The following is a 27,930-nucleotide window of genomic DNA, read 5'->3' as shown; positions in this document are numbered from 1 at the left end:
AAAAACAACGACAATAAGAAGAAAAAGCCACTTTCTCCACGGAGGGCGTGGCTTAGAGGGCGATTCCGTCTCCTAGGTAACAACGCAGGCGCGGGAGGGGGGGAAATAGAGGGGTGGTTGTTGCTCTTTCAAGGCCTGTCTGGCGGCTGCAGCTACGTTTACCTACGCGAAGAAGCCTGGCGGCGCTTTCTCCCACACAAAAGGTGATGGGAAATAAAGGGAGCCTGCGCGCGTTTCGAAAGCAATTCCCTCAGGGGCGAGCCTGGGCAGTTGGTGGGGGTGGGTGGTTCTCTGCCGGCCCGTAGTTATGATTCGTTTTTGTCTTGCTTTGCCTCCTCCGAGCTCAGAGCAGTGTGCGTGGCGCTCCCTTCCCTTCCTCCCCCCCGTTCCATTTTATCTTCATAACAACCCTGTGAGGTAGGTTAGGCCAAGAGAGAGAACCCCAAAAGCTTCAGGGCGGAGGAGAGATTTTTGAACCCGGGTGTTTACACCCAGTTTTTGTGCTACGCCTGCATAGCTCTTTGCTTTTGGGGGGGGGGGATAAAAATCTGGTACCCAGGAAGAGCTGGGAGGGCGAGAAGCCCAGAAAGCCTCTTTGTGAGTCAGGATGGAGGAAGCCTACAAGGAAGCAGCTGCTAGGTTGTTACCCCCATATCTCTTCTTCATTTGGGTCTCTTTTGCTTCCCTCGGTGTAGGCAGTGTCTGAGGGATAGGTGGGAGGGGTCGTGCACGTATGTTGCAGTCTGACTTGAAGCACCAGCAGGTGCACTGATAGAAGATCAAAACCTGGCGCTTTACCATCTAATTCTATTCATATCGACTTGGAAGTCGCTACCACTGAGATAAATGGAGCCTACCCTCAACCACGTTTGTGTACGATTGCAGCCTAAGGCTGAACTCTTATTCTCACTGACATGAGAATAATCCCAAAGGATTGCGGGTTTAGGACGATACAGAAACCGCTCAAGCGTTTTCACTACGTGAAAATGCTGCTGCTGGCTTATACACAGATAATTTTGGCAAGAGGATCAAACAGCTGTAATGTTTATCAAGAAAATTTTATTTGTACTTGTACTCCTTAGTAAAAACTACTCAGAAAAACTTTGATCAATCTGCAGCATGAATGTTTTTTCTGCGTGTTATTTGCTAAGGAAATAAAACTCTCTTGATAAACTTTGGTATTTTAATGTTGGGGGCACCTGTCTGTTTTTGCAGTTTTCCTGGATGGTTCCCAATTATTATTATTTATTTATATAGCACCATCAGTGTACATGGTGCTGTACAGAGTAAAACAATAAAATAGCAAAACCCTGCCGCATAGGCTTACATTCTAATAAAATCATAATAAAACAATAAAACCCAATTTATATACATTATATGTCTCTTTGCCTCCTCTCTCCCCTAGCTTCCTCTAATGTGTATTGATGCTTTCATACTCCTAAGGTACAATTAACATATTGCTGCTTTGTTGCTACTTCTCTTGCAGTAATACATAGTATAACTTTCCATTTTTGCAGAGGAAAACGTACATTTTTTAAAGTAAGGGTTTGAAGAAGGGTTTCTCAGAATGCTAGTGAGGAAGGCAGATTAGAATCCGCTCCTATTTTTTATTTTTTTTCAGGGAGCTGTGTCTTTAAAAATGGTGTTATAGGCAAAAAATCAACTAGTGAAACTTTGCACACCATTGCATTTCTATGCTGGTGAAAGTTACCTAGGGTAACTGCTGTAGAATATATGTACATAATATGCATGCCCAGTAGCATTGTAGATGTGTCTCCCACTTTAAAAAGATTGTCTCAGAAAATATCTGAGCAAAATCTGCCCTTAATTGTGCCCAGATTGTCATATGAGGCAACTACCTCATCTTTCCTTTTGGTAAAACTATCTCTATAAAAATATGGTGAAATGATTAACTTCAAAATAGGATTCCCTGTACTTTTACATTTAGATGTCACCAATTATTAGAACATTTGGGCTAAATCCCTCCCACACACAGCCTCCAATCTACTCTGGAGGGTCCCCAACACTCCAGAGCAGGTTTGGGGTTCACCATGAGGGGCTACAGGGGAGAGGGGAAATTCAATCTGTTAACAGTGTCTATTCTGGTAGTGGAAGGACAGCATTGAATATAACCCTATGTTTTCAATTGAAACACCCTTCCACCTATGAATTCAGTACATACATGCCTACAAAGTTGTAGGACCCAGTTCCTAAATCAGGTGGATTGTACCATGCACCAAAATAGATACAGTTCACAGGTAGTGACCATATTTAGGGAGGGGTTGAAGCTCAGAGGTAGAGCAAATGCTTTTCATACAGAAAGTCTCACTTTCAGTCCCTGGCATTACCAGGTGAGGCTGGAAAAGAATCCTGCCTGAAACCCTGGAGAACCACTTCCAGTCAGTGTTGACAATATTAGCCAGATGGACCATTGGTCTGATTCAGTATTAGGCAGCTTCCTATGTACCTGTACCATGGCTGCTCAGCTGTAGCCCACCACATTTGGAGAAGCAGTTTTTATATGGCTGCATCATAAAATATTGATATTAGCATGTATGATGCAAGATCATTTATAGCTCAGACATCTTTTAGTAGTGAGTGCTAGTTTCTGAGTGTTATGTAGTGAGTGCTATGTAACTCAGCTCACTTGCTTAGGATAGCTGTTTTTTTTAAAAAAAATCACAATATGCAGGGATTTCTGGTGTTGTTCTCTGCTTGTATATGAAGTGTCTTAAACTGTAAGTTGCTAAAAGTGGTTCTGTTCCTCCACCCTAGGATTTGAGCAGACGTTCTTAGATAAAGTTTTTCAACAAATAGCTGGGAAAGCAGATATTTTTAGAATTCTCATTCTATGTTTTGAGTAGGTTTTCTCATTCTATTGTCTCAGTAAGTAGTTACAACCTGTTACTGCATTAAAAATAATTTATTTTCCTGCAGATAACTTCACTAACCTGGTTGCACCACATGTTATGAACTGCGATATCAAAGTTATCTATTGACCTATGGATATTGTGCTTTAAGCAGGGTAATACGTAGCCAGACTGCGTTGACAAGAACACTCTTCCCAAATAATCAGCTTACCTTCTAGTTACTTATATTAACTGACCTGCTGTGACACTGTTAGTAACTGTTTTCTCTCAAGATGTTTTTATCTTTAACATATGAGGACCTTTGCCTTCATGTTTATCTACTATAATTGCAACTATTTTAAATAGGCATATTCTTCACAAACACAGGTATTGACTGTGCCATTCAATCAAAATTATGGGATTATTTGACAAACTAGCAGGCTGGCTTGGCCTGAAGAAAAAAGAAGTTCATGTTTTGTGTCTTGGGTTGGACAATAGTGGCAAAACAACAATTATCAACAAGCTGAAACCATCTAATGTAAGTCGTATTCTCGTTAGTATGTCAAATTTGACAAATCTGATTGAAAAAACTGATACTTATCATTGGATATATTTGTGGAAAGATGGAATGAATTGATTACACATTGGAGTACTAATGTTTAGGGCAATGTTCATCTATGTACAGTAGTTTATGTGTCATTTTGATACAAAATAGAATAGCACACCTCAAAAAAAGGTATTCAATAAAATACAGAACACTATTATACTAGTTTTTTCTAGGTGATAAATTAAAGACATAGCAGAGATTAAAAGCAAACTTAAGATTTAATATGAGATTTGCATAGTTTAGTCTGAAACAAAGGTTTATTGCTGCTCACTTTTGGTTTTGCTAAGGCCTGTTAATGATTTTAGCTTGATTAAACCATTGAGAGCAAGTAAATGCTGTTTATACATACTCTCTCATTCTATGCAAACTTTTCTTAAAGTAATATCTGCAGTGTTGTTAACGTTAAACACAGGGGAAGAATGAAGATACTGCTAGGTCTTTTTAGTTAATATCCTTCTTTGACATTGTTTCACAGAATGGACATTGCATTAATAATGAAACAGCAATCTTAAATCAAAGCATTGATTTCTGTTACTTTGAACTAGTACTGAAAGATCATATTTATTGTTTGCTAACCTTGAAACACAAAGTACTTAATTGTATAGTCATATGATGAGCTCTGCATGGAGTGAAGGGCTTTTGAGCTCTTCTTTCAAAACAGTGACTATCCCCTATATTTCCAACAAACATGAAATTTGGAAGAATTTTAGGACTGGCATCTAGTGGAGCATGAGGAGCTGCAATATTTGGGAGTAGTAAAAAAAACCCAAAGAAATTCTAGTTGATGGAAATGTTTGGATGTTTAAAAAGATTTGTGATTGCATCTTTTGTTAAAGAGCTTCTGAAGACATAAAATATTCAGCCATTGTCAACTCATGATGCATCAACTCTGCTGATTTACCAGTAGGTGATCAAGATAATCCCCATTTCTAAATATAGGTTGACTTATATACTTGATTTCTTTCTTTTTTTAAATTATTTTTATTAAACTTAAACATACATCAATACAGTAACAAACAAAAGAAAAAAAATTACAAATTAAAATCATAATACATAAAATTGAATAACCTTATAACATTTCTAATTTAATATTTTGACATCATCCCATAACATAAAGTGCACCCCCTCACACCGGGATCTATTCCTGTTTCCAAAATCTCATTGTTTCTTCTGGAGGTGGTTTTCCACTCTCCTTAGATAATGCATATTCTAGGAACTGATTCCAAATTCCCTCAAAATCATTCATTTTTATTATCCCTCTTCTTACTTTTATATTACATGTCAATTTATCATTTCTGGCAATATCCCAAATCTCTTTATACCAATCTTCGACATGATAATCTCCTTGTACCTTCCAGTTCCTAGATATGATCAACCTTGCTGCTGTCAGCAAATTCGTTATCAGTTCTTTTGTTTCTTTATTACACTTTAATTCTCCATATAATGATAGCAATGCCACCATAGGTGTCTCTTCAATCTCCATTCCAACAATGTATTTTATCTCTTTAAACACCATTTTCCACAATTTTTGAAGAAATTCACATTCCCACCACAAATGTAAATACGTTCCTTTTTTTTTTTTTTTTTTTGACATCCTCTCCAACAATTTGCTGAGTTCAGCTTGTTCATTTTATTTAATCTTACCGGGGTTAGATGCCACCTCCATATAATCTTATAGTAATTCTCTTTTATTCTCACTGACATGCTTCTCAACACTCTTTGTCTCTGTATTCCCTCCCAACTCTGTTGCCACTTGATTTCTTTCTAATTGGTATATATTCCATACTTCGCATTTATCAAACTTTGTGAGCTCAAATAACGTCCATAGATTACCTTAATATTTAGGAGGAGGTGATTCTTCAGATAAACAGGCCCCAAGCTGCTTAGGCTTAGAAGTTGGACGCCGACCGCTCGGGGGTCGCATAACTAGTTAGCATGCCAGAGTCCCTGCAGTTTTATTTGCTGTGGCCAACAGAGATCAAGAGTGTACTGAAGTAAGTATTTAGGCCTGAATCCAGATTTATTGCCGATGGAAGCGGACTTACCCACCCCTTCTCCCAACGTCAGCCCCGAGTTACACAGAAAGTTAGATACCCTGCTAAATGGGATGAGCTGTAGTTTGAGATAGATTCTGAAAAAAGGGGCAGAGGCATCATGGAAATCAAATCCCATATCATGTCTTAATGCATAGCATTTATATTGTATTTTATATGCTATATATGCTTCACATAATTTATCTCAGTAATCCTGTGCTTGACTCTGGTGCTGTCCAGAAGTGCTTGTGACAGCTCCATAATCACATGAAGAACAACAGTGACATTAGTAATGATTCCACTTGCTGCAAGAGGAATCGAGTTTGCCCAGCAATCTCTTTGAAGTTAGGATGCTGAAGAAATGTAATTTCCCTGTAATACAATCTTCTCCAATGTAGTACCCCTTAGATTTTTGGGACTAAAACTCCCACCATACCTTACCACTAGCTTGGACTGATCTGAGTTGTAGTTCAAAACATGACCAGGATGATCAGGGGTCTGGAAACAAAGCCCTATGAAGAGAGACTGAAAGAACTGGGCATGTTTAGCCTGGAGAAGAGAAGATTGAGGGGAGACATGATAGCGCTCTTCAAATACTTAAAAGGTTGTCACACAGAGGAGGGCCAGGATCTCTTCTCGATCCTCCCAGAGTGCAGGACACGGAATAACGGGCTCAAGTTAAAGGAAGCCAGATTCCAGCTGGACATCAGGAAAAACTTCCTGACTGTTAGAGCAGTATGACAATGGAACCAGTTACCTAGGGAGGTTGTGGGCTCTCCCACACTAGAGGCATTCAAGAGGCAGCTGGACAACCATCTGTCAGGGATGCTTTAGGATGGATTCCTGCATTGAGCAGGGGGTTGGACTTGATGGCCTTTAGGCCCCTTCCAACTCTTCTATTCTATGATTCTATGATCTGAAAGGCACTGTATTGGTGAAGGCTGCTGTGGTAGAAGAAAGCGTAGAGGGAAAATGTCTGAATCTTGTCCACCACCGAAGTGGCAATAATTGCATGCTTATTACTCAAAATGTTGATCATCTGTGCAAGCCTTAATACCAATAAATGAAGTAAGCCTGGAGGTGCAAGCCTATGCATGTTTAGAGAGTAAAAAAAAAAAGTCCTAAACTCCCAGCATTCCCCAGCCAGACATAAATGCATAGGATTGCACCCTAAATGTGATTTAGGATACAGACTGTTGAAAATGACAATGCAGAGCTGCCATTCTGCCATTATTGCTATTGGAGTATCGTTGTGTAATATTTGAAGCTTATAATATGACTTGTATCAGAAGAGAATGTCAGAGTTCCTGGTTTGAAGTATTGCAACTGCACAAGAATTTATTTTTAATACATTTTTTCTCTTATAAAGGCTCAAACTCAAGATATTGTTCCTACAATAGGATTCAGTATAGAAAAATTCAAGACATCAAGGTAAGACTCTTTTATTTGGATATTCTTTCTAATATATATAACTAGCAAAAAAGCCTGTCATGCAACAGGTGTAGAGGAGCAGTCTGGTGCCGGAAGCTCCTGACAGTTAATTTCTTCAGAACTTGGAACTTCCATAGAAGGCCGCAGTTCCGAGAAATGTTGCTAGATGGCGCCAGAGGGCAAAACCTAGAAGTGGCTTGGAGGAGCCCTCTGGCCTTCTATCTTGGAACTTCTCTAGATGGCAGTTATTTTTCTTGGAACTTCCATAGAAAGCCCTGTGAACTCAGAATTTTTAAACATGCAAATAGAAGAGAATGCAGAGGCAGTGGATTGGCCTATAAGTGCAAATAGGAGAGAACATGCAAATGGCCTATAAGTGCAAATAGGAGAGAACATGCAAATAGGAGAGAAGGCAGAGGCAGTGGATTGGCCTACTGGTGGTCGATGCCATTGCCTCTGCCTTCTCTCCTATTTGCATAAGTGGCTTGGAGGACTCTGGGCATTTATATATATAAATTATGTATTAGTGGGCAGTATTTGTACTGTTTGACTTGTCATATCTCCATCCTTCGCTGCATGTAGTTGTTTCTTCATTATGAGAAGCCTGTTGTGAAGGGGTCCCAAGTTGCAAAGTCTTAAAACTTTTATTATAGAAGAAGTGTGCTAAGTAACTTGAAAAGGAAATCTTGTTTTAATGCTTTTACTGTGGTATCATTGCCATTTCATTTCTTCTCAGTTGTTATCAAATTAAGTGGTAGATGGTCTTTCTAAATCCATTTAAAAGTAGATATTGTCCAGGAGCCAAGCTGCATTGTGGCGATCAAGCATGCCTAGTAGAACTTTTTTCCTTTGAATGACACTCCCCATGTCATACCAAAAATGCTTTTGAAAGTAAAGGGGTACTCTTCAAGAAGTACAAGCTCAATGCTTCATTGTACAGTTCTTTGGATCTGGACCATTGTTACGGCTATGTAAATTTCAAAGTGACCTCAACCTGGAAATTCGTAGTTCATGAAAAGCTGGGTAAAATTAATCTTGAATTCTGTATTGGAACAAATTATGGGAAAGGGAAGATAGCATATTTTACAATGTCTATTGAAAAACTTGGGTTATAGAATTTAGATCTCTGGCTAGTGATAAATCATTGGTGTTCAAAGAAGATAAAAGCACATGTGTACAAACAAGTATGTATAGGATTGCAGCCTAAGAGGATAATGGCGTTAGAGGAATTGCCAGGAGGAACAGAAGCAGAGCCAGTGGAATCCTTGGGAAAGTACCATGATTACTGTATACTGATGGCAGTGTCTTGATACCGTTACCCAAGTAAACATGTTTACTTGGAGATAAGTCTCATGGACCATGTATGGATTTTATGGTAAGCCATACTTTTTATGAATTCTGGGTTACTGAAAACGAGCATCGACAGGGGCAGCCAAACAAGTCAGGGACTCTTGGTCTGTGGTTTGTTTAGCACAGCCTTCCCCAGCTTGGTGACCACCAGAAGTTTTGGACTTCAACTCCTATAAACCCTCAGCAGCATGGCCAATGCTCACAAATGCTTGGAATTGTCTAAAACATCTAGAGAGCACAACATCTGGGTTGAGGAAGGCTGGAACATGATGTCTAAACTAGCCAAAAGCAAGTCTGGCATATAACTCTAGTTTATTAGAACAGCAACAAGCCAGAGTTTTCATGTTTGGACATCATGCTAAACAAACCATGGATGGAAAGGTCCTGGCTTGTTGAACTGTTCCTGCTGGCAGGAGGAGCCAAGCAGAAGCACTGAAACAGAAGCACACTTGTTCATTCAAGGTAAGCAAAACAAAAATTTTACGCATGGCTCACCATGATGTCCAAACTGAACCGTTAAGTTCTGTGGGACTTACTTCCTAGTCAATACGCTTACAGAAAATTAAGACAAAAATCAGTTTTGTTATAAATGCCCATTATTTGACTTGTAGCCATTTTTTATTTTTATAGTGCTGTCCTTTACATGTTTACTCAAAAGTCCCACTATTCAATCAGGTGTATCCACTATTAAGCAGTGGTAGGATTGCAGCCTTACTTTAATTTAAAATAAAACTCAAATTAACTGGTATGCTATCAAATATTTTATGAGATACACATTTCACTACACAGCTGCAAATGCTATTGTGTTCAGCAGACATGGTAATTGTATATAGGATTGCATCCTTAAATATGTTTTAATTTTATAATCTATTTCTTATAGTTTGTCATTCACTGTGTTTGATATGTCGGGTCAAGGTAGATACAGAAATCTCTGGGAACACTACTACAAGTAAGTAGTATTTTATTGTAAGACTGATGTTTGCAATATTTGAATAAATCAGAAACTAAAAGCATCTGATACTTTTTGTATGAAATTTATCAAGATGACTTAATTAGAGTAGTTGCAAAGTAATATGATTATGATGATGCTATTTGATTAATATAACTTTCCCAGGCCTCAAACAAGAATAAGGAATATTTCTAAGTAATTATTTTTGGAATTATCAGTATTTACAATGTGAAAGTAACTGATCCTATATGGAGACATCAAATCTGTGTAATAGCCTTGTGGGTTTCAGGGACAGGGGAGAGTTGATAATATAAATATTGCATAATAAAATATCTCACAATGAAAAGCTAAACTGTGTGAATATCAGGGTGCAGGTATAAGAAAGGGTTGATGACAGGTTCCTTGGAAGATTATTAACGTATCAGTCAAAGGCACCATTTTAGATCTTGTAGTTTCAAAATTTAATAAAAAGTTGGCAAACACTGCTATCTTAAAATTCGTTGCATTTGGAAATGGTCTGGAACATGGAGGACTGTTTCCTTCTTGTTATATAGAATGTTGTAAGGTAAAATTTCAAAGGATAGTTGCGCCTCCAACAGAACTATTAGACAATTACCATTTTTAAATATTTTTTGCAGTTAATGAGTCTTGTATTTTGGTTCCTTTCCCATAAATTAAAGCTGATTTAAAATGACATTGTTTGAATTTCTGTATTAGTTTTTATTACTTACTTGGCTGGGCTGGGGCAAATGTATTGTGTGCCTGACAATGCAGATACATGAGCTGCTTTACTGCCCCTTTCATCTGAGCAACACTTTTGTTCAAGAGACTTTGTATTTGGACAGAGGGCGCCTACCCATTGTAAGATCACTGACATTAGAAGTCTCTGTACACATGCATGTTTTCTTACATAATTTTTTATTAAGTAAAATACAAAACTAAATTAGAAGTTGAATATATCATGGATAGTCAACATATATAAAAAATTACAATTCAGAACTACAGTTCAGTATTTCCTTTACAAATAAGGAAACATACAGTATAACGAATGAAATCACTAAAAAATATTTTTATTTGATTCTATCAAGTTTTTCACTTAGTTTCCCTCCACCACTCAGAAAAACCATAAACTAGTTGAACTCAGATTTTAATCTACTACTCCTCAATTGCATATTATGCTTTTTTAAATGAAGTAATCCTCCATTGTTAGGAGAGAATTTTGTACTTTGAGCAAATTGTGTTAGCATATATTTATTTATTTATTTATTTATTTAAGGATTTTTATGCCGCCATTCAGCCAAAAAAGGCTCTCACGGCGGCTTACAAAAGTATTTCTTGACAGTCCCTGCCCACAGGCTTACAATCTAAAAGACATGACACAAAAGGAAAGGGGATTGGGAGGGAGGAGGAGGAGGGGGAAAAGGAAAGCAAATTCAGGCACTACAATCTTAGTTGCAAAGTTCAGCAGTTACAGGTGACAGCAGGAGGGAGGGGGCTCTCAGCTGGAGCTGGACCCAGGCACGGTGGAGAGGTGCCTGGCTGCTGCTTCCTCCCTCACTGGTGGCCTCTGCAGAGACAGTTGGTAGCAGGAGGGAGGGGGCTCTCAGCTGGAGCTGGACCCAGGCACGGTGGAGAGGTGCCTGGCTGCTGCTTCCTCCCTCACTGGTGGCCTCTGCAGAGACAGTTGGTAGCAGGAGGGAGGGGGCTCTCAGCTGGAGCTGGACCCAGGCACGGTGGAGAGGTGCCTGGCTGCTGCTTCCTCCCTCACTGGTGGACTCTGCAGAGACAGTTGGTAGCAGGAGGGAGGGGGCTCTCAGCTGGAGCTGGACCCAGGCACGGTGGAGAGGTGCCTGGCTGCTGCTTCCTCCCCCACTGGTGGACTCTGCAGAGACAGTTGGTAGCAGGAGGGAGGGGGCTCTCAGCTGGAGCTGGACCCAGGCACGGTGGAGAGGTGCCTGGCTGCTGCTTCCTCCCTCACTGGTGGCCTCTGCAGAGACAGTTGGTAGCAGGAGGGAGGGGGCTCTCAGCTGGAGCTGGACCCAGGCACAGTGGGGAGGTGCCTGGCTGCTGCTTCCTCCCCCACTGGTGGACTCTGCAGAGACAGTTGGTAGCAGGAGGGAGGGGGCTCTCAGCTGGAGCTGGACCCAGGCACGGTGGAGAGGTGCCTGGCTGCTGCTTCCTCCCTCACTGGTGGCCTCTGCAGAGACAGTTGGTAGCAGGAGGGAGGGGGCTCTCAGCTGGAGCTGGACCCAGGCACGGTGGGGCGGTGCCTGGCTGCTGCTTCCTCCCCCACTGGTGGCCTCTGCAGAGACAGTTGGTAGCAGGAGGGAGGGGGCTCTCAGCTGGAGCTGGACCCAGGCACGGTGGGGAGGTGCCTGGCTGCTGCTTCCTCCCCCACTGGTGGACTCTATATATATATATATATATATATATGTGTGTGTGTGTGTGTGTGTGTGTGTGTGTGTGTGTGTGTGTGTGTTTCGCCTCTCCCTCTGGATCGAGGCGGGGTACAATACTGACATCATTAATTAACATTCAAGTTGGCCATTACCTAATCCTACCAAGTAAGACAACAATCCATCAGTGATAAGAGCAATCTTCCCAAAATAATTTTTGACATAGGACAAATTCATCAAATATAAAAATGATATTATAAATTGACACCAATATTCTGCTTCCTGTCGTTTAATTCAGTTGTTTCATTTTCCAAGAAGTAGGATGCTGGCATTATATAATTCTTGAAGTAGTTTCTAGCTAAATCAGTACATGGAAATTATTGGAACTGACAGTTGCTGGTGGACCTCAACTGACCATTCAGAAGCTGGGATGATGCTCTGTTCCATTAGGTTCAGCAATTCTGCTATAAACTACAGGCCTTCCAGGATACAAGTAGCTTTGTGGGCTCTTTGCCTTGTTCCACTACTTCCCCTGAGTCTGGACACTGCGACGATATAACTTGTGCTTCCTCTGCAACAAAGTGGAGCTAGAAAGTGCTTCACATGATATTACAGTCCACTGTGGATGAGGCTCTGGCACATGCAGGGCATGTGTGGATGCCATTTTGGATATACAACCCTTGCTCAGGAGTTGTCATGTCATGTGAACCTGGCAAGCGTGGGTTTTGCAACGGTTAAATAACCCTTGCATAACCTATGGACTGCTTTTAGGGTTATGTGGGTGTTGTTCAACTGTTGCATAACCCATACTCGCCAGGTTCACATGACACAACAACCCTGAGTGGGGGTTGCATAAGCAAAATGGCGCCCACAGATATGTCACAGTATGTTGGCTGAACTCAATCAATATCTGCTGTATGCAGTTCACAGATTCCAATCCTTACTTTGCTACTTGTTCCTGCTTTGCTTTCTTTCCTTGGTTCCTTAGCCCTGCTACCTGCTGCTCTCTCTGCCCCTAGTTTAATCAGCCAATACTGTCTTTTGAATTGGCTTCAGCTTGACTATGGGCTTACAGCCTTTTCTTGATCTTTGGTCAGATACTGTGGTCTAATCTTTTCTATGGAGATGCAATTGTGTAAAGATCTGGATAAACCTTCCACCTGAGAGGCTCTGAGCCTTCATAGGAGTATGGGTCTTCTCCAAGACATAGCAGTCGAATACCTTTGCTCCATAATGGTTTCTAATATAGCTTTGTTTCAGACTCACTTTGTAATTAAAGCAGTTGTTCAAATTAAATAATAACTCACTGGTTAAGTGGATTTGCATTTGTAGACCAGGTTTAAGATCTCCTGATTTGGGGAGATTTGTTTTTGTTTTTAAATGCTTGTCTTTCCTAGAATTTTTGTTTTGTTTTTTCCTCACTTTTTTGTTTTATTTCCTCCTTAAATATGTTTGATTGTTTTATGTAAGTGGGAAAAATAATTCTATAATTTTGGAGCAAGAAACAAGAAATTGACAAGAAGAAGTGATGTTGGGGTAGTAGTTACAGATTTATTTTTTTGCTACTGTTCTGCTCATTTGGTAGGATTGTCTGATTTAAATATGGGAAAAAAAGCTGTTAATTCAAATTGCAAGAGCAATGATCAAACCCTTAAAAATATATTCTTGCTGTTTAATGAAATTGTGGTATAGGGCAAAAGGCGGGATACAAATAAATATAATAACACTTGCATAATGCATATATAGAATAAATTAAAGTCCAAATTAAACTGTGGGACATTAGGTTCTCATGTCAAGAGATATGTTATGTATGAGTACCCGTTGGCTCTGTGGAATAATTTTGATCTGACATTGAAGACTTCTTCTTGAATGATTATATGAAATACTATTATCAGATTTGTGGGAGTGAGCTTTGCCCCCTTTCTTTGAATATAAATTAGAGATTGGATTTTACATCAAATTTAAATCATTATCCCAGTTTGAACAATGATTGGGTAAAGTGATAAGAGGTTAATACTATCTAATTTACACCAAGCAGGATATTGCACTATGAAAGCTGTATATAAAAGGCAGGAGCTACACCAAGCAGGATATAACACTATGAAAGCAGGATATAGTATGTGTCAATGGGCCCCAACAGTTGTCAATGCACTTCATTACTGCTATAAAGCAGTAGTGTGACTCCTGCTCCTTACATACCACTTCATAGTGCAATATCTTGCTTAGTGTAGATTAGGCCCCTGTGTCTGATATTTTGTTCCATATTATTTCTTTTGAAGAGATCCCTTATATTACAGCTTGGAAGAAAGATAATTACTTTCCTAACAATATACATAGGCCAGTCTTGCCGTGATTGAAGACCCTTTGTTATGGAGGATGCATGAATAAAGTCTGCCTACTTTGACATACACAAGCATCCTTAAATCTTATATTTAACTGAGGACAAAATGACAGCCACTTTTGAAGTGTTTCAAATGTGATAACTGTGTTTCTTATGTGCCATTCAACTACATCTTTTAAATTTGTTTTCTTTAAAAAAAATTACAGTAAACATCTGATTAATTGGTTGATGAATACAATACAAGAAACTCACTGACTCTATAAGAAGTGAGTGCCTGTTCTGTTATTGTTGGAAGGTAGTTCAGAGCCACTGGAAAAAACTGATTGTACATAAGAAACTGCAGTGGGAGGGTGGGAATTATTGTTTCAGGGCTTGAATATTTGGTTGGCCAGATCTCCTGGAGAGCACTGTTTAGCAACAATATAGATTATTGACTATTAGGTTAGAAGGAATATGTTCCTATATTTGGGGAGAAATGATGCCTATTTTGAAAATAGCCAGAGTTCTATGATAAGTAAATAAGAACTATTTCTAAGAGTCTAGCTTCTTGTTAGAATAGTAACACACAACGCATTGAAGTAGGATTCGGTTACTCAAGGTTTTAGAGAGTCTGTAATTTGCTTCTTTGCTTTCTATATTGTACAGAGATTGCCAGGCCATTATTTTTGTCATTGATAGCAGTGACAAACTAAGAATGGTTGTGGCCAAAGAAGAGCTTGATACACTCATGAATCATCCAGGTGAGGAGACACTTTATCATTCATTCAGTCCTATTTCTGCTGCCTGCCTTCAGCATAAAACAAATGTCTTTTTGGTAATTCTGTGTTTATATATACATTTTCATTTGCTTCCTGCACTCCCATTAAGTAGGAACTAGAATAAAGATTTCATATATCAGTACCAAGATATTTTTTTTTCTGTTCCACTATAAAACTGATGTAATTCAGGAGCCAATTTACTTTAGGCATACATTTCAAAACTAAGAAATTAATTGGAATTGTCTTGAAATCACTGAAAATTGGGGGAAACTTTGATTTAATGCCTTTGAATAATCAGAAGGCTCAGATATAGCTAGGAAATTGAGATCATTCCTGTTTCATTTGCTACTTGATCATTCTTGTTTCAATTGCTACTTCAATTGTTACTTTTGGCCCTTACCAGCAAGAATCACAAATCCCCCCACCCCCACCAGTATTGATTGAAAAGCATTTTTTTATTTTTTTGGTAGCAAAGAAAAAGGTAATGGTTTTGCCTTTGAAATTTTGAGATAGTTTCTGACCAGAAAAGGGCATCTGTTAGAAGTCTTCTAAATAACCTTTAGAGTAGTTTGTGGGCAGTTCAGGAAAAGATTTTGCCACACTAACATGGCAAACACTGTAATTCTTTTCACACAAAGGAAGGAAAGGCAGGGCTATATCATTCCCAAAATCGCATGGCTCCTTGGGCATGCATTAGTGCAGGGGAAAAGCCTGCTCAGGTAGACCTTTTCCTGCAAAGTCACTGCATGCATTCTGGAACTCAGGTCATGCTGATATGGCTATATCCCTTCCCATAAACCGCCCAGAGAGCTTCGGCTGTGGGGCGGTATATAAATGTAATTAAATAAATAAATAAATAAATAAGTGGGGCAATGCTGGCATGGGAAGTTATCATGTTGGTGGCACGTTCCTTTATTTTCAGGTCATTATGTGATTGAAATAGAACGGGGAAAAGCCACACTGCAGAGTTAGGATAGGAATCGGCCCTTAGTTGTACTTGAATCTTTTAACCGTTGACTTAATTTATGCCAAAGTTCAGACTCAGAATCAATTTTTGGTACCAGGACCAAGTGTTGCATTATACAATGTAATAGCCATAATAACAATTGTCTCTGTTCATGCACTTTTCCCTCACCACTGAGCAACAGAAGCTACCCACACACTGAAAGCTCAGGAAAACTGGCAACCCGGATAGGTGGCATGGTTCCCAGGCAGGCTTAGCATTTCTCACTTTCTCTTCTTTTAAACCCTGCTTTTAACAATCGCCAAATCTCCTCTGTAACTAGTTTATTTTTATTTATTTTCCATATATGTTATACTCGTATTGCATACAGATGTTTCAATAGACTTTGAGTCCCTGCATTATGTCCTATAGCTGCTGTGGTCAACTCTGAAAGAAGTGCTACTTAACAAAACTTTTGAACACAGTGGGTATGATGGTGCATAGGTGATTTTGTTTTCGTTATAACAGTTTGCATCTGCAGCCTTAGACATATGTGTGAAATTGGGGGAAGGGGGTTACTTTGATAACTACTGAAACATGCACCTGAGGTTCCATGGCCCAAGAGTGTGCATCTTAGTAGGATATAACAGATGACAATGACAGGTGAGCAATGTCTATATCCCCTTTCCTTCTCAAAATTTGTTTTCTATACAATGTGGCAGGGTTAACAAAATATCATGTTACTCCTAGATCTTAAGCATCGAAGAATGCCAATTTTGTTTTTTGCAAATAAGATGGACCTCAGGGATGCTGTGTCATCTGTAAAAGTCTCTCACTTACTGACCTTGGAGAACATCAAAGATAAGCCATGGCATATCTGGTAAAGTTGTATTACTTTCATCTTGTACTTACATTTATTTTGATTTTTTAAAATTACTAATTTCTATAGCAACTATTTTGTTTTTCAAATAGAAAGTAAGCCTGTGTGCACCAGTTGCTGGGGAACATGGCTGGGAGGGTGTTGTTGTACTATGTCCTGCTTTGTTGGTCCCTGGTCGACAGTGTGAACAGAGTGCTGGACTAGATGGACCCTTGGTCTGATCCAGCCCGACATTTCTTATGTTCTTATGAAATTGTTGGATAACTAGTGATATCACGTAATCATACCTGTAATCATAAGAATGAAATTATTATTATTATTATTATTATTATTATTATTTATTTATTTATTTATATAGCACCATCAATGTACATGGTGCTGTACAGAGTAAAACAGTAAATAGCAAGACCCTGCCGCATAGGCTTACATTCTAATAAAATCATAATAAAACAATAAGGAGGGGAAGAGAATGCAAACAGGCACAGGGTAGGTTAAACAGGCACTGGGAAGGGTAAAACTAACAGTATAAAGTCAGAACAAAATCAAGTTTTAAAAGACTTAGAAAAAAGAAAAGTTTTTAGCTGAGCTTTAAAAGCTGCGGTTGAACTTGTAGTTCTCAAATGTTCTGGAAGAGCGTTCCAGGCATAAGGGGCAGCAGAAGAAAATGGACGAAGCCGAGCAAGGGAAGTAGAGACCCTTGGGCAGACGAGAAACATGGCATCAGAGGAGCGAAGAGCACGAGCGGGGCAATAGTGTGAGATGAGAGAGGAGAGATAGGAAGGAGCTAGACAGTGAAAAGCTTTGTAGGTCAACAGGAGAAGTTTATATTGGATTCTGAAGTGAATTGGAAGCCAATGAGTTGAGGAAACGTTGTGGTAACCAGTGTGCAAAACTAATGCAAAAAGCTTTATTTATTTTTTTCATTTCTTTAATGCCCAATAGCCAAATTTCTCTGGACAGTTCACAAACTAAAGTGTATTTGCAAGTCAGTGGATTGATGGTAACTTTTTGTATGACATTTCAAAAACCATAGGTGTATTTTAAAAAAAGCCCAGCTAAATTTTTCTGTATATGAAAAATCATAATCCTCTATCTCATGGTTCCTAGAGAGCGCCCCAGGGATGATAGGATTTCTTGGATTCCCTCTCCCAAAGCTGTATAGACATTGCTATGTCTTTGGGAGGGGAACTACACAATCCAATCCCTCTTTATGCCCTTGCAGTCTCTTGGAAAGAACCATAGTGTCTGCTTTCCGAGGTTGCAAAAATAGCCTTGGAGGACCTTGTAGAGTTCAAAAAGAGGGCATTCTGGTGGGCAGGGAGGGGAGGGGTGAAGAGAGGCCTGGATATGAGAAATGCTGCACCCACCAGTGTGGCTCCTCTGGATGTCCCATCTAAGAAAATTTAAAAAACGAGGACGAAGAGATGAAAATAGATGTTCAGCAGCCTTAGAGGCTTCTGTCTAGTGGGTGTTGATCTGATAAAGTTGCATTCTAATATATTGGTCTGCAGCTTGAAAGCTGTAGGTTTTGAAATCTGGTGTTTTTTCTTCAAAATATCTAGATGGCAAAATAGGGGAAATGTCAAACACTATTTCTTAGTTAAAATCAGCTTAAGTTTTCGAATCACTTTAAACAAGCACAATTTTGTACAATGCACAGTTTAAACATGATTTTAAGTTTCTGAAATGACTAACTTAGTAGTCTGACTTGGCAGACTATGCTTTTTAGACTATGCATGTTTACACAGAAAAAGTCCTACAATTCCCAACTTTTTTCTGTCTAAACCATGCATAGTATTGTGCCTGTACTCACTTAGAAATGACTAATTTTAAGAGGGTATGCAGCAGTGATGTCGCTTCCCCCCACACACACACATATTTTTTTAATGACATTGATGGTGCTATATAAATAAATAAATAAATAAATAATAATAATAATAATAATGGACTGGAAATGTTTCCAGTGCAAATTAAGTTAATTTCCTTAGGGTCATTAACACAGGAAAAAAATCATTTCAATCGGAATATATTCTGATGTCCTAGAGTAGGGATGGGCAACTTGTGGTCCTCCAGATGTTTTGGCCTACAACTTCCATGAAACCTTACTATTGGCTATGCTGGCTAGAGCTGATGGGGGCCATAGGCAAAAATATCTGGAGGGCTCCAAGTTGCCCATTCTTGCCCTAGAGAAATCTAATTTACCATGTTTATTTTGCTTATATTTAGTAAATAACACAGCTTTTTTTAAAAAAGGACTCTGTGTTAAATTTTGTCCCAATACACCACATGTATTTGACTGGAAATATTTGAGGGGGGTGAGAAATTAAAGCACACTTATTTTTTTATTGGAATTCTTGAAAAAAGTTAGACAATAGCATATGCTTCCATTACATTGCTTAAATGTAAGGAGAAAAAACTAAAGCTACTGAAAATTGGTGACACACTAATAAATTTTGGCAACTGCAATAACTGTGCATGGTATGCTATTATTATTATTATTATTATTATTATTATTTATTTATTTATATAGCACCATCAATGTACATGGTGCTGTACAGAGTAAAACAGTAAATAGCAAGACCCTGCCGCATAGGCTTACAATCTAATAAAATCATAGTAAAACAATAAAGAGGGGAAGAGAATGCCAACAGGTACAGGGAAGGGTAAGCAGGCACAGGGTAGGGAAAAACTAACAGTAGAAAGTAACAGTAGAAGTCTGCACAACATCAAGTTTTAAAAGCTTTAGGAAAAAGAAAAGTTTTTAGTTGAGCTTTAAAAGCTGTGGTTGAACTTGTAGTTCTCAAATGTTCTGGAAGAGCGTTCCAGGCGTAAGGGGCAGCAGACGAAAATGGACGAAGCCGAGCAAGGGAAGTAGAGGCCCTTGGGCAGGCGAGAAACATGGCATCAGAGGAGCGAAGAGCACGAGCGGGGCAATAGTGTGAGATGAGAGAGGAGAGATAGGAAGGAGCTAGACCGTGAAAAGCTTTGAAGGTTAACAGGAGAAGTTTATATTGGATTCTGAAGTGAATTGGAAGCCATTGAAGAGATTTCAGAAGCGGAGTAACATGGTCGGAGCGGCGTGCTAAGAAGATGATCTTTGCGGCAGAGTGGTGAACAGAAACCAACGGGCTGATGTGAGAAGAAGGAAGGCCAGAGAGAAGAAGGTTGCAGTAGTCCAACCGTGAAATAACCAGTGCATGAACAAGCGTCTTGGCAGAAGAGACAGACAAAAATGATCGAATCCTGGCAATATTATACAGGAAAAATCGACAAGATTTAGCTACTGCCTCAATATGAGGAATAAAGGAGAGCGAGGAGTCGAAGATAAAGCCAAGGCTACGAGCTTCCTTGACCGGAGTAAGCGTAACATCATTGACAGTAAGAGAGAATGAGAGATGAGGAGAAGGTTTAGGAGGAAAAACAAGCAATTCAGTCTTTGCCATGTTAAGCTTCAAGCGACGATGAAGCAGCCAAACTGAGATATCTGAAAGACATGCCGAGATACGATCGTGAACATCAGGAGAAAGTTCCGGAGATGACAGATATAGTTGAGTATCATCGGCGTACAGATGATATTGGAGACCATGAGATTGAATAAGCTTGCCCAAGGGCAACATGTATAAGGAAAACAACAACGGGCCAAGCACCGAGCCTTGCGGAACCCCTACTGAAAGGGGAAAGGAGGAAGATGAGCTGCCATTAGTCAACACGCTGAAAGAGCGACCCGCTAGATAGGAGGCAAACCAGTTATAGACAGAACCACAAAATCCAAGGTCATGAAGGGAATCTAAGAGAAGATCATGATCAACCGTGTCAAAGGCTGCAGTTAGATCAAGGAGAATAAGAACGGAATAATGGCCTTTAGACTTGGCAGTAAGGAGATCATTGGTGATCTTAGTAAGGGCTGTTTCGGTGGAATGCAGAGGACGGAATCCAGATTGAAATGGATCCAAAGCAGAGTTACTAGAAAGAAAGTCAAGACAGCGAGAGTAGACCGCACGCTCCAGGATCTTTGAAACAAACGGCAACAAAGAGACAGGTCGGTAGTTAGACAGAGATAGCCTATCAAGAGTAGGTTTCTTGAGAATGGGAGAGACTGTAGCATGTTTAAAAGCAGAAGGAAATGAACCAGAGGACAGAGAAAGATTAATAATATGTAGCAAGGAAGGGAGGATAGCAGGAATAAGATTAATAAAGACGCGAGAAGGAATCGGATCACGAGAACAAGTGGAAGGCTTCGAAGAGCGCAGTATTGTAGACAGTTCATCCGCAGAGACCGAAGGAAACGCAGAGAAATTTGCAGGAGGAGCTGACAGATGAGGAACAGGAACTGGAAGAGGAGTAGAGCTGGCCAGATCAGAGCGGATAGTTTGGATTTTAGCATTGAAAAAAGAGGCAAAGTTATTAGCAGACAGAGAGGCGGGGAGAGATGGCGGATTAGGCTTCAGAAGAGAATTGAAGGACGCAAAGAGCCGCTGAGGATGCCTAGCATTTGACTGGATCAGCGTTGAGTAGTACTGCTGTTTGGCCAGTGAGATGGCAGAAGAGAAAGAGGAGAGTACAAATTTGTAATGGACAAAGTCTGCCCGGTCCCTGGTCTTACGCCAAAGGCGTTCAGCTGCCCGGGAACAAGAGCGAAGGTAGCGGAGGGAAGAGGTGAGCCACGGTTGGGGTTGAGAAGGGCGAACTATCCGAGTTGTAGATGGAGCAAGATTATCAAGAGTTGAAGATAAGGAGGAATTAAAGAAGGAGACAGCTGAGTCCAAGGAGACAGCCGAACAGACAGAAGGAAGGGAGGAGGCTAGAGACTGGGAAAAAGCCTCGTAATTGATAGATTGCAAGTCACGACAAGAGCGAGAAGCGGGACGTGAAGGAGGAGGATTATGAGTAATATTGAAAGAAACTAGGTGATGATCTGACAGCGGAAAGTGAGCAGTAGAAAAGTCCAACACAGAGCAATTCCGAGTGAGAACAAGATCCAGACAGTGTCCAAGGGAATGTGTGGGTGCATCAGACCAAAGCTTAAGATCATAAGAGGAAGATAATGAGCGAAATCGTAGAGCTGCAGCATCTTGAGGGTCATCCACATGAATGTTGAAATCACCCAGGATAAGAGTAGGACAGTTGTCAGAGAGGAAAAAGGACAGCCACGAATCAAAATCAGAGATAAATTTTGCTAACAACGTCATAATTTGTGGGTAGTTGGGGACCTGGCACACACCGCCAATTAAACAAGCCACCATAGCTTAAGTGACAGTGATTGTGCAAACCAGGTCATAGAGTGGCATCTAATAAATCTGATTACTGTTGATCATCATTATTATTTAGAAAAGCTATCTCTTCACCAAGTTGGTGAGTGGGCAACATTTCAAGACCTGTGAGGCTTGTCCAAGTTAGCAATAGATGTTGATTTCTCCACCAACATTCATCGTACACACATCAGATATCTAATAATTGACCCTTTGCCTTCTTTATGGCTGCTGAACCTGTTCCTGATGCTTAGCATGCTTACGTCTCATTAACTAAAGGTATTAGAAGTTCTCATTTAATTAGAAGGAAGAGGTAGATATGGTAACAATCTCATTCTTGTTGTCAATCTCATTCTCATTCTATGGCACCAGCCATAGAAGGGAGCCTATATGATGTTCCACATGTCTGAGCATATGCACATATGTTGAGGCACCTCCTCTTGAACTACTTTGTTAGTGCAGTTGTTCAAGGTTCTGTCAGAAAGCCCAAATGGAGGTGTGGGGAGCAATAGGCTTGGGTTGCTCACTCTGTGACCCACCGCCTCTAATAAATCCATCCAAATGCCTGTTCTCCCTAGGAATTACAGGAGAGAACATCACAAGAAAATTAGTTGAGTATCGAAGTTTCAATGCCTTTTGTACACAATATGTATCCTCCATCGCATACCTCTCATACCGATCAACAGCATAATTTTGACTCAAAGCAATAACAAACAAGTCAACTGAATCAACAGGTTACCAACTATACTGTTGACATCTGCTGGGGTCTAAGATCGGTTCTGTTCCACATGTTCAGCCATACTGATAACCAAAAGCAGAATTTAAAAGCAACTTCACAAATAAGAGTATTATGCCTACAAGGCAAACAGGAAACATTGGGCAAAAGTTGTGGCCTAGAAAAGGAGTTGTAGGTGAAGCAAAGAAAATTGGACCAAGATCAGTTTAATCTAAAACCAGAGCAGGAAAAAAGACTAGCAAAAGGGCAGATGGGTCCGAGACAGAGGCAGGGGAGCTAAAGGAAAGAGGGATGGCGGTCGCATGGGCCAAAGGGGAAAAAAGCTGGAAAAAGAGGAAGAGAAATTGGATCTGGTATACCTACTTCTTTACAGGTATGACCTTTCTTTATAGCCCAATTTTGTTGTATGTTCCCACCATTTACTGGGCATCTTCCTAGTAGTTTTATAACTCTTTGTTGAGACTCTTCTGACATCTGAACTGGACATTCCCAAGTTCCCCTGCTGCACTTCATTAGCTGTCCCTTATGAGGTAGGGAGAAACTGAGCATGTTGATGGTACGACTCATTTTGTTTTACTATAGTTACTGGTGAAAACAATAAAGGAGACAAAGGGTTGCTGTTTGGTGGAGCAGCTCCAAGTATCTCCTTTCATCTAGTTCTGGTCCTAGTATACTAACAAGATACTTTGAATACTGTGATTGTCCATATGTATGATTTAAACTTGACTAACTATAGAAAATATAATCACTTTTGTCAATGGTTTTTATGTGCTGTTAAAGTAAGTTCTCTATTCATTGTAGTGCTAGTGATGCTCTTAAAGGAGAAGGATTGCAAGAAGGTGTAGACTGGCTTCAAGGTATGTTTCTCATATTTTACCATAGTTGCTTCCATTTTCTATTATCCGTTTGTTTTTATTTTAGAATCTTTTCCACCAGTTCATTTTCCTTTTTTCCCCCCTAACTATTTCTGCTATCAGATCAAATTACACAGTGAGTATCCTTATTGAACTCAGTTATTTGGACCCTTGCTCCTTATGCTTTATCTCCCAGCAAAACACTCATTTTAAATTAAGTGAATATATAGGAAATACATCACCTCTTAAAATATATATATATGATTAAGAACTAAAGGCACTTTTAGTAATAGTGCTCATGGTCTGAGAACAATGCGTGTGGTATGGAATATCTGATTTACTTATTCATGCTTTCGTTATTAACTACATTACAAGTATGCTTCGGTCTTCCCTATGAATTCTTTCATATAATATCACAAAAAGATTTTTTTAAAAAAACAAGCTGAACTATAAGTGAACATATTTAGTAAATATTTAAACTTCTATGCAGAATAGGCCAGAAATTTTTTGAAATGATTTGATGATTTCTACATTTTCTGTACAATCATTGAATAGCATTTTAACTTAGAATTCTGGGGGCCTGATCTTATTAGCTGAATGAACCTTGACTGGTTTTACCCTTAAGAATAGATTACAGCATATAAGTGCCTCATATTGTTATCTACATTGAACCTTTGGTGCAGGGTTTGCTGCAAGCTTCATAAATAACATATGACATCTACCATTGTTTGGGCCTTGATAGGGATGCAGGCTCTTGTCATTTAAGTTATACGATTAGAACTTATCATTTGGGTAATAAATTAATTTTAATAATTGACCTTTATTTTCATCCCAACCACCAGTTTTGGAATAGAATAATATAATAGCAAATGTTTTACATACCTACAAGTGACCAGCATTTTAGCATGACTTTCATAAATGTTAATTTTTGTGAACCGCCCAGAGAGCTTCGGCTATTGGGCGGTATAAAAATGTAATAAATAAATAAATATAAATTCTAAATCCTTTGCCTCACTTGATTATTTAAAAGACACCACTAGATGTCAGCAAAGACTGAAAGTTTAACACCACAGAAAGCCTTTGCAATGTGCTGTTTATGATATGGGTTACACAATGATCCAAGGTTAAACTTTCATAAGAATTTTGAAATAGAATCCTCAGAGTGCAACAATAAACTCTAGGATTCAGGCAGACTTTGAAGTTAACAGTGGTTGAAACTTCAATTGACAAAAGCTCTCAAATTTCTACAGGAAAATCCGTAGCTTTGATTTGGAAACACACATACCACAAACATGTGCATCTGTGGTGTATGTTTTTTAAAGTTTTACTTTTGGCAACTCCACCTTTGCCTCCAAACTACTTTTTATATTGCCAATTTTTTTAAAAAAATAGTATGGGAATTTATTGCAGGTAATGAAGACGGGAAACACAAAACAAAGTGGTGTACATGTACTGAAGACTGTTGCCTCTTTACACATACCTTGAATTGTAAATTGCTAAACTGTTTTTTAAATTTAGTTCCTTAAATATTTTCAGCAGAGGGGAGAGTCATCTTCAGTGGCGTAACTGCAAAAGAACAGAGTTGGGTTACAAAGCATTTCAAAGCTGGGGGAGAGGAGTTAACAATAAATACCTAGGGCAGTATCCTATCTTGCCCATGCACCAGTGGGACTCGCCACTAGTGCTACAGGGAATAAGTGCTTGTTAAAGGAATCAGAGACAGGCAGAAACACTCATTTTCTCAAAGGGGCAGGTCAGCGGAGTTTGCAGAAGGGAGATCCACTGACCTGTCCCAAACTGGAAACAAGCATTTCTGCTCATTTCAGGGCTTGATTTACAAAGCACTAATTCCCTGTTGCACTATCTGTGGATCCTGCCAGCACAACAGAAAGAACAGGAACACAGTAGCAGTATAGGACACTGCCCATAATAATGTATTTTTATTTGGGTTCAAGTAATTTCTCCACCTCTGAAAACTAAAATGGAAAAACAAGAAATCACAATTCAGTCATAACGTTCAGCAACTGAGAACACCCCTACAGGCTCTTGTGCACATGTCCCTCCTCCACTTCCTAGATTTCGTCCACTATAATTTGCTGCAGCTTCCAATTTGAGCACCGCAACAAACTGTGGGTAGCAAAAACCAGGCAGTGAAAGAGGGGAGTGCACCAGCCTGCAAAGATATTCCTGATCACCAAACCATGGTTGGTATTATGTCTAAATTGAGCCATTATGGCAACATTTTTGTGAAGGAACTAGTTTCTGTACAATGTAAACACACATTACCACTTAGCTCTAAACAAATAATAATAATAATAATAATAATAATAATAATAATAATAATAATAATAATATAGAATTCTATAGATAATATAATCTATTAAACAGAATTTTAATGTGCTTTTTGTTTGTTTTATCTAGATCAGATCCAAGTAATGAAGACATGAAAAACCAATGAGCAAGGAAAATGTCGATATACATGAGAAGCCTTGAAGATAAGAACTGTTTTAGGTCTATTTGTTTCCTTCTGCAGGCTTTTATAAAAGCCCATAAAAGGTAAAATGTTTTTTGTAAGAATAGCTCATGTGCACATTCATGGTACTGAACAAAACTTAAGATGTGATCATCTATACAATCTAACAATTCGGGGTGGATGGGTTGAGTTACAGGCCCAAGAAGAGACAACTTATAGCAACAATATGGCTTCCTAAGAGCTTCTCATTGTGTCTCCTACTGAAAAAATGTACATTTCGCTAAACCATGATTTTGTGAGATATGCACAAGGAGGAAGCTGCAATGAACCTTGATCTCACATGCTCTCTCTTCCCCTCTCCAACTTTGGAAGTTTTTTCTGAATCTGGTCGTTTTCAGAACTTGCCAGTTTCAAACCATGGTTTCTAACCAGAATTTGTTGTAAGCCATGATCCCTGCTCTGCAGAAGGAAGCAAAAACAAAACTAAAAGCTGCCAGTCATCAGGGGAGAGAAGTTCATACTGCCTCCTTTATGAGGCTACATGTCTTGCTAAACCATGATTTAGCATGATATATGAACTTGCCCATTGAATGGATCTTTATCAGAATAGTTTTATCTTGTACTCAAAAAATAGCAATACCATTTTATTTTTCCATACCATCTTTTAGTTACATGTGAACTGTGTTTTTATAAGCAATTGTGGATATTTATGAATAATTTGCTGTTGATATGTGCTGAATTATATTATGTTCTGGAACAGCTGAAACAATATTTTGATAAATAAAATAAATTATATCATTAATTTACTGGTTTGTATTTGCTTTACGCATCTAAGAAAGTAGTCTGAAATGTTGTACTTGGTTGAGCTTTAAACTGCCTTTTTGTTGTATAAAACTTTGCATAGTATCCATTTTATGCTTATTATGTATTAATATTCTATTATTTCATATTAGTACAGAATCTGTACTTCTCAACTTTTATAATCTAGGCTTAACCAAGACAACCTATTGTTAACCATAGGTGAAGTGAAATTGTCCATGCTGCCTGTGTTAATGTATGAACTGCATCCCCTTCTTGTAGCTTATATAGTGCTATGATTAGCTACTGGATTACTCACAATCCTGTTTGACCAATTTTCGTCAATGAGCTGTTTTCTAGACCAACATTGTACCAATGCAAAAGGTTCATAAGGCATAGGACTCTGACTAAGCTAATCACACCATCCTATTCCACTGCTGTTCTCTGCCCACTTTGAAGCCTTGCACTGTGTAAGTGTGTCAGCACAACAGTATGGTGTAAAAGCCTTCTCTGATGCAACACAGCTTCTCTTAGCTGGAGATCACCACACGGAAACATGGTTGCCATCTTATTCTACTTGAATGGATCTCATGATAAGTTTGTGTTTGCACTTACAATAACCAGTACACTGATTCTTTCCTTGTAGAGCAGTGGTTCTCAACCTTCCTAATGCCGTGACCCTTTAATACAGTTCCTCATGTTGTGGTGACCCCCAACCATAAAATTATTTTCGTTCTTCTCTACACGATCCATTGTCATGGGATGGTTTGCTAATGAAAATAATACATAACAATAGCTTTAATAATACAAAAGATGATACATGACATAGTTCAGTCAATACAGTTTCCTAAGACCATCGGAAATATGTGTTTCACAGGCGACCCCTGTGAAAGGGTCATTCGACCCCCAAAGGGGTCCCGACCCACAGGTTGAGAACCGCTGTTGTAGAGAATAGGATTAATCCTATTAAAAGTAGTCATGTTTTTCACTTCACGGGAGGACCATTCTTCAAAAAGCAACTTCCTTCTGTCTTCTACAGACACTAAGAGCTTCTCACCAGGGGAGCAGGCTTCAGACATTGCAAAAATACTGTGGAATCTATATAACAGTGGCTGAGGGGAGGCAAGGAAGTTGAAATGAAAAAGTTCATGCTGAAAGGGGTAAGGAGTTAACCCAGAGGGGGTGGACAGTGCAATGCTGCTGACATCTGAAAACATCCTGCCAGAGTCCAGCCACCAATGTAAAAATGGCAGGTAGATTTATGCTATTAAAGAAAAAAACAG

At 39.3% G+C, this 27,930-nt stretch overlaps 1 protein-coding gene across 2 annotated transcripts; it reads left to right on the top strand.

The window, feature by feature from the left end:
- The first annotated feature begins 20 nt into the window (after positions 1 to 20).
- Positions 21 to 26,648, top strand: ARL6 (ADP ribosylation factor like GTPase 6). Of its 2 annotated transcripts, none has more exons than XM_063126813.1 (8): positions 21 to 76; positions 3,237 to 3,387; positions 6,859 to 6,920; positions 9,151 to 9,219; positions 14,602 to 14,696; positions 16,408 to 16,537; positions 23,324 to 23,379; positions 25,798 to 26,648. In XM_063126813.1, exons 2-8 carry the CDS (start codon positions 3,265 to 3,267, stop codon positions 25,821 to 25,823), a joined length of 561 nt encoding a protein of 186 aa, XP_062982883.1. In that variant the 5' UTR covers positions 21 to 76; positions 3,237 to 3,264; the 3' UTR covers positions 25,824 to 26,648. The 2 variants fall into 2 exon arrangements, with proteins under 2 accessions (XP_062982883.1, XP_062982884.1); XM_063126814.1 differs by lacking the exon at positions 21 to 76 and adding an exon at positions 116 to 203.
- The last annotated feature ends 1,282 nt before the right edge of the window (positions 26,649 to 27,930 follow it).

Source organism: Elgaria multicarinata, chromosome 5, assembly GCF_023053635.1.
Source record: "Elgaria multicarinata webbii isolate HBS135686 ecotype San Diego chromosome 5, rElgMul1.1.pri, whole genome shotgun sequence".
NCBI classification, from domain to species: domain Eukaryota; kingdom Metazoa; phylum Chordata; class Lepidosauria; order Squamata; family Anguidae; genus Elgaria; species Elgaria multicarinata.
This window is presented reverse-complemented; position numbering and strand designations above follow the sequence as displayed.

Bases quoted from the DNA above. Each gene is read 5' to 3' on its own strand.
- ARL6 (XM_063126813.1), top strand. From the start codon at position 3,265: ATGGGATTATTTGACAAACTAGCAGGCTGGCTTGGCCTGAAGAAAAAA. The intron at 6,921-9,150 runs GTAAGACTCTTT...TATTTCTTATAG, and splicing joins GAAAAATTCAAGACATCAAG to TTTGTCATTCACTGTGTTTG. The intron at 9,220-14,601 runs GTAAGTAGTATT...TATATTGTACAG, and splicing joins CTCTGGGAACACTACTACAA to AGATTGCCAGGCCATTATTT.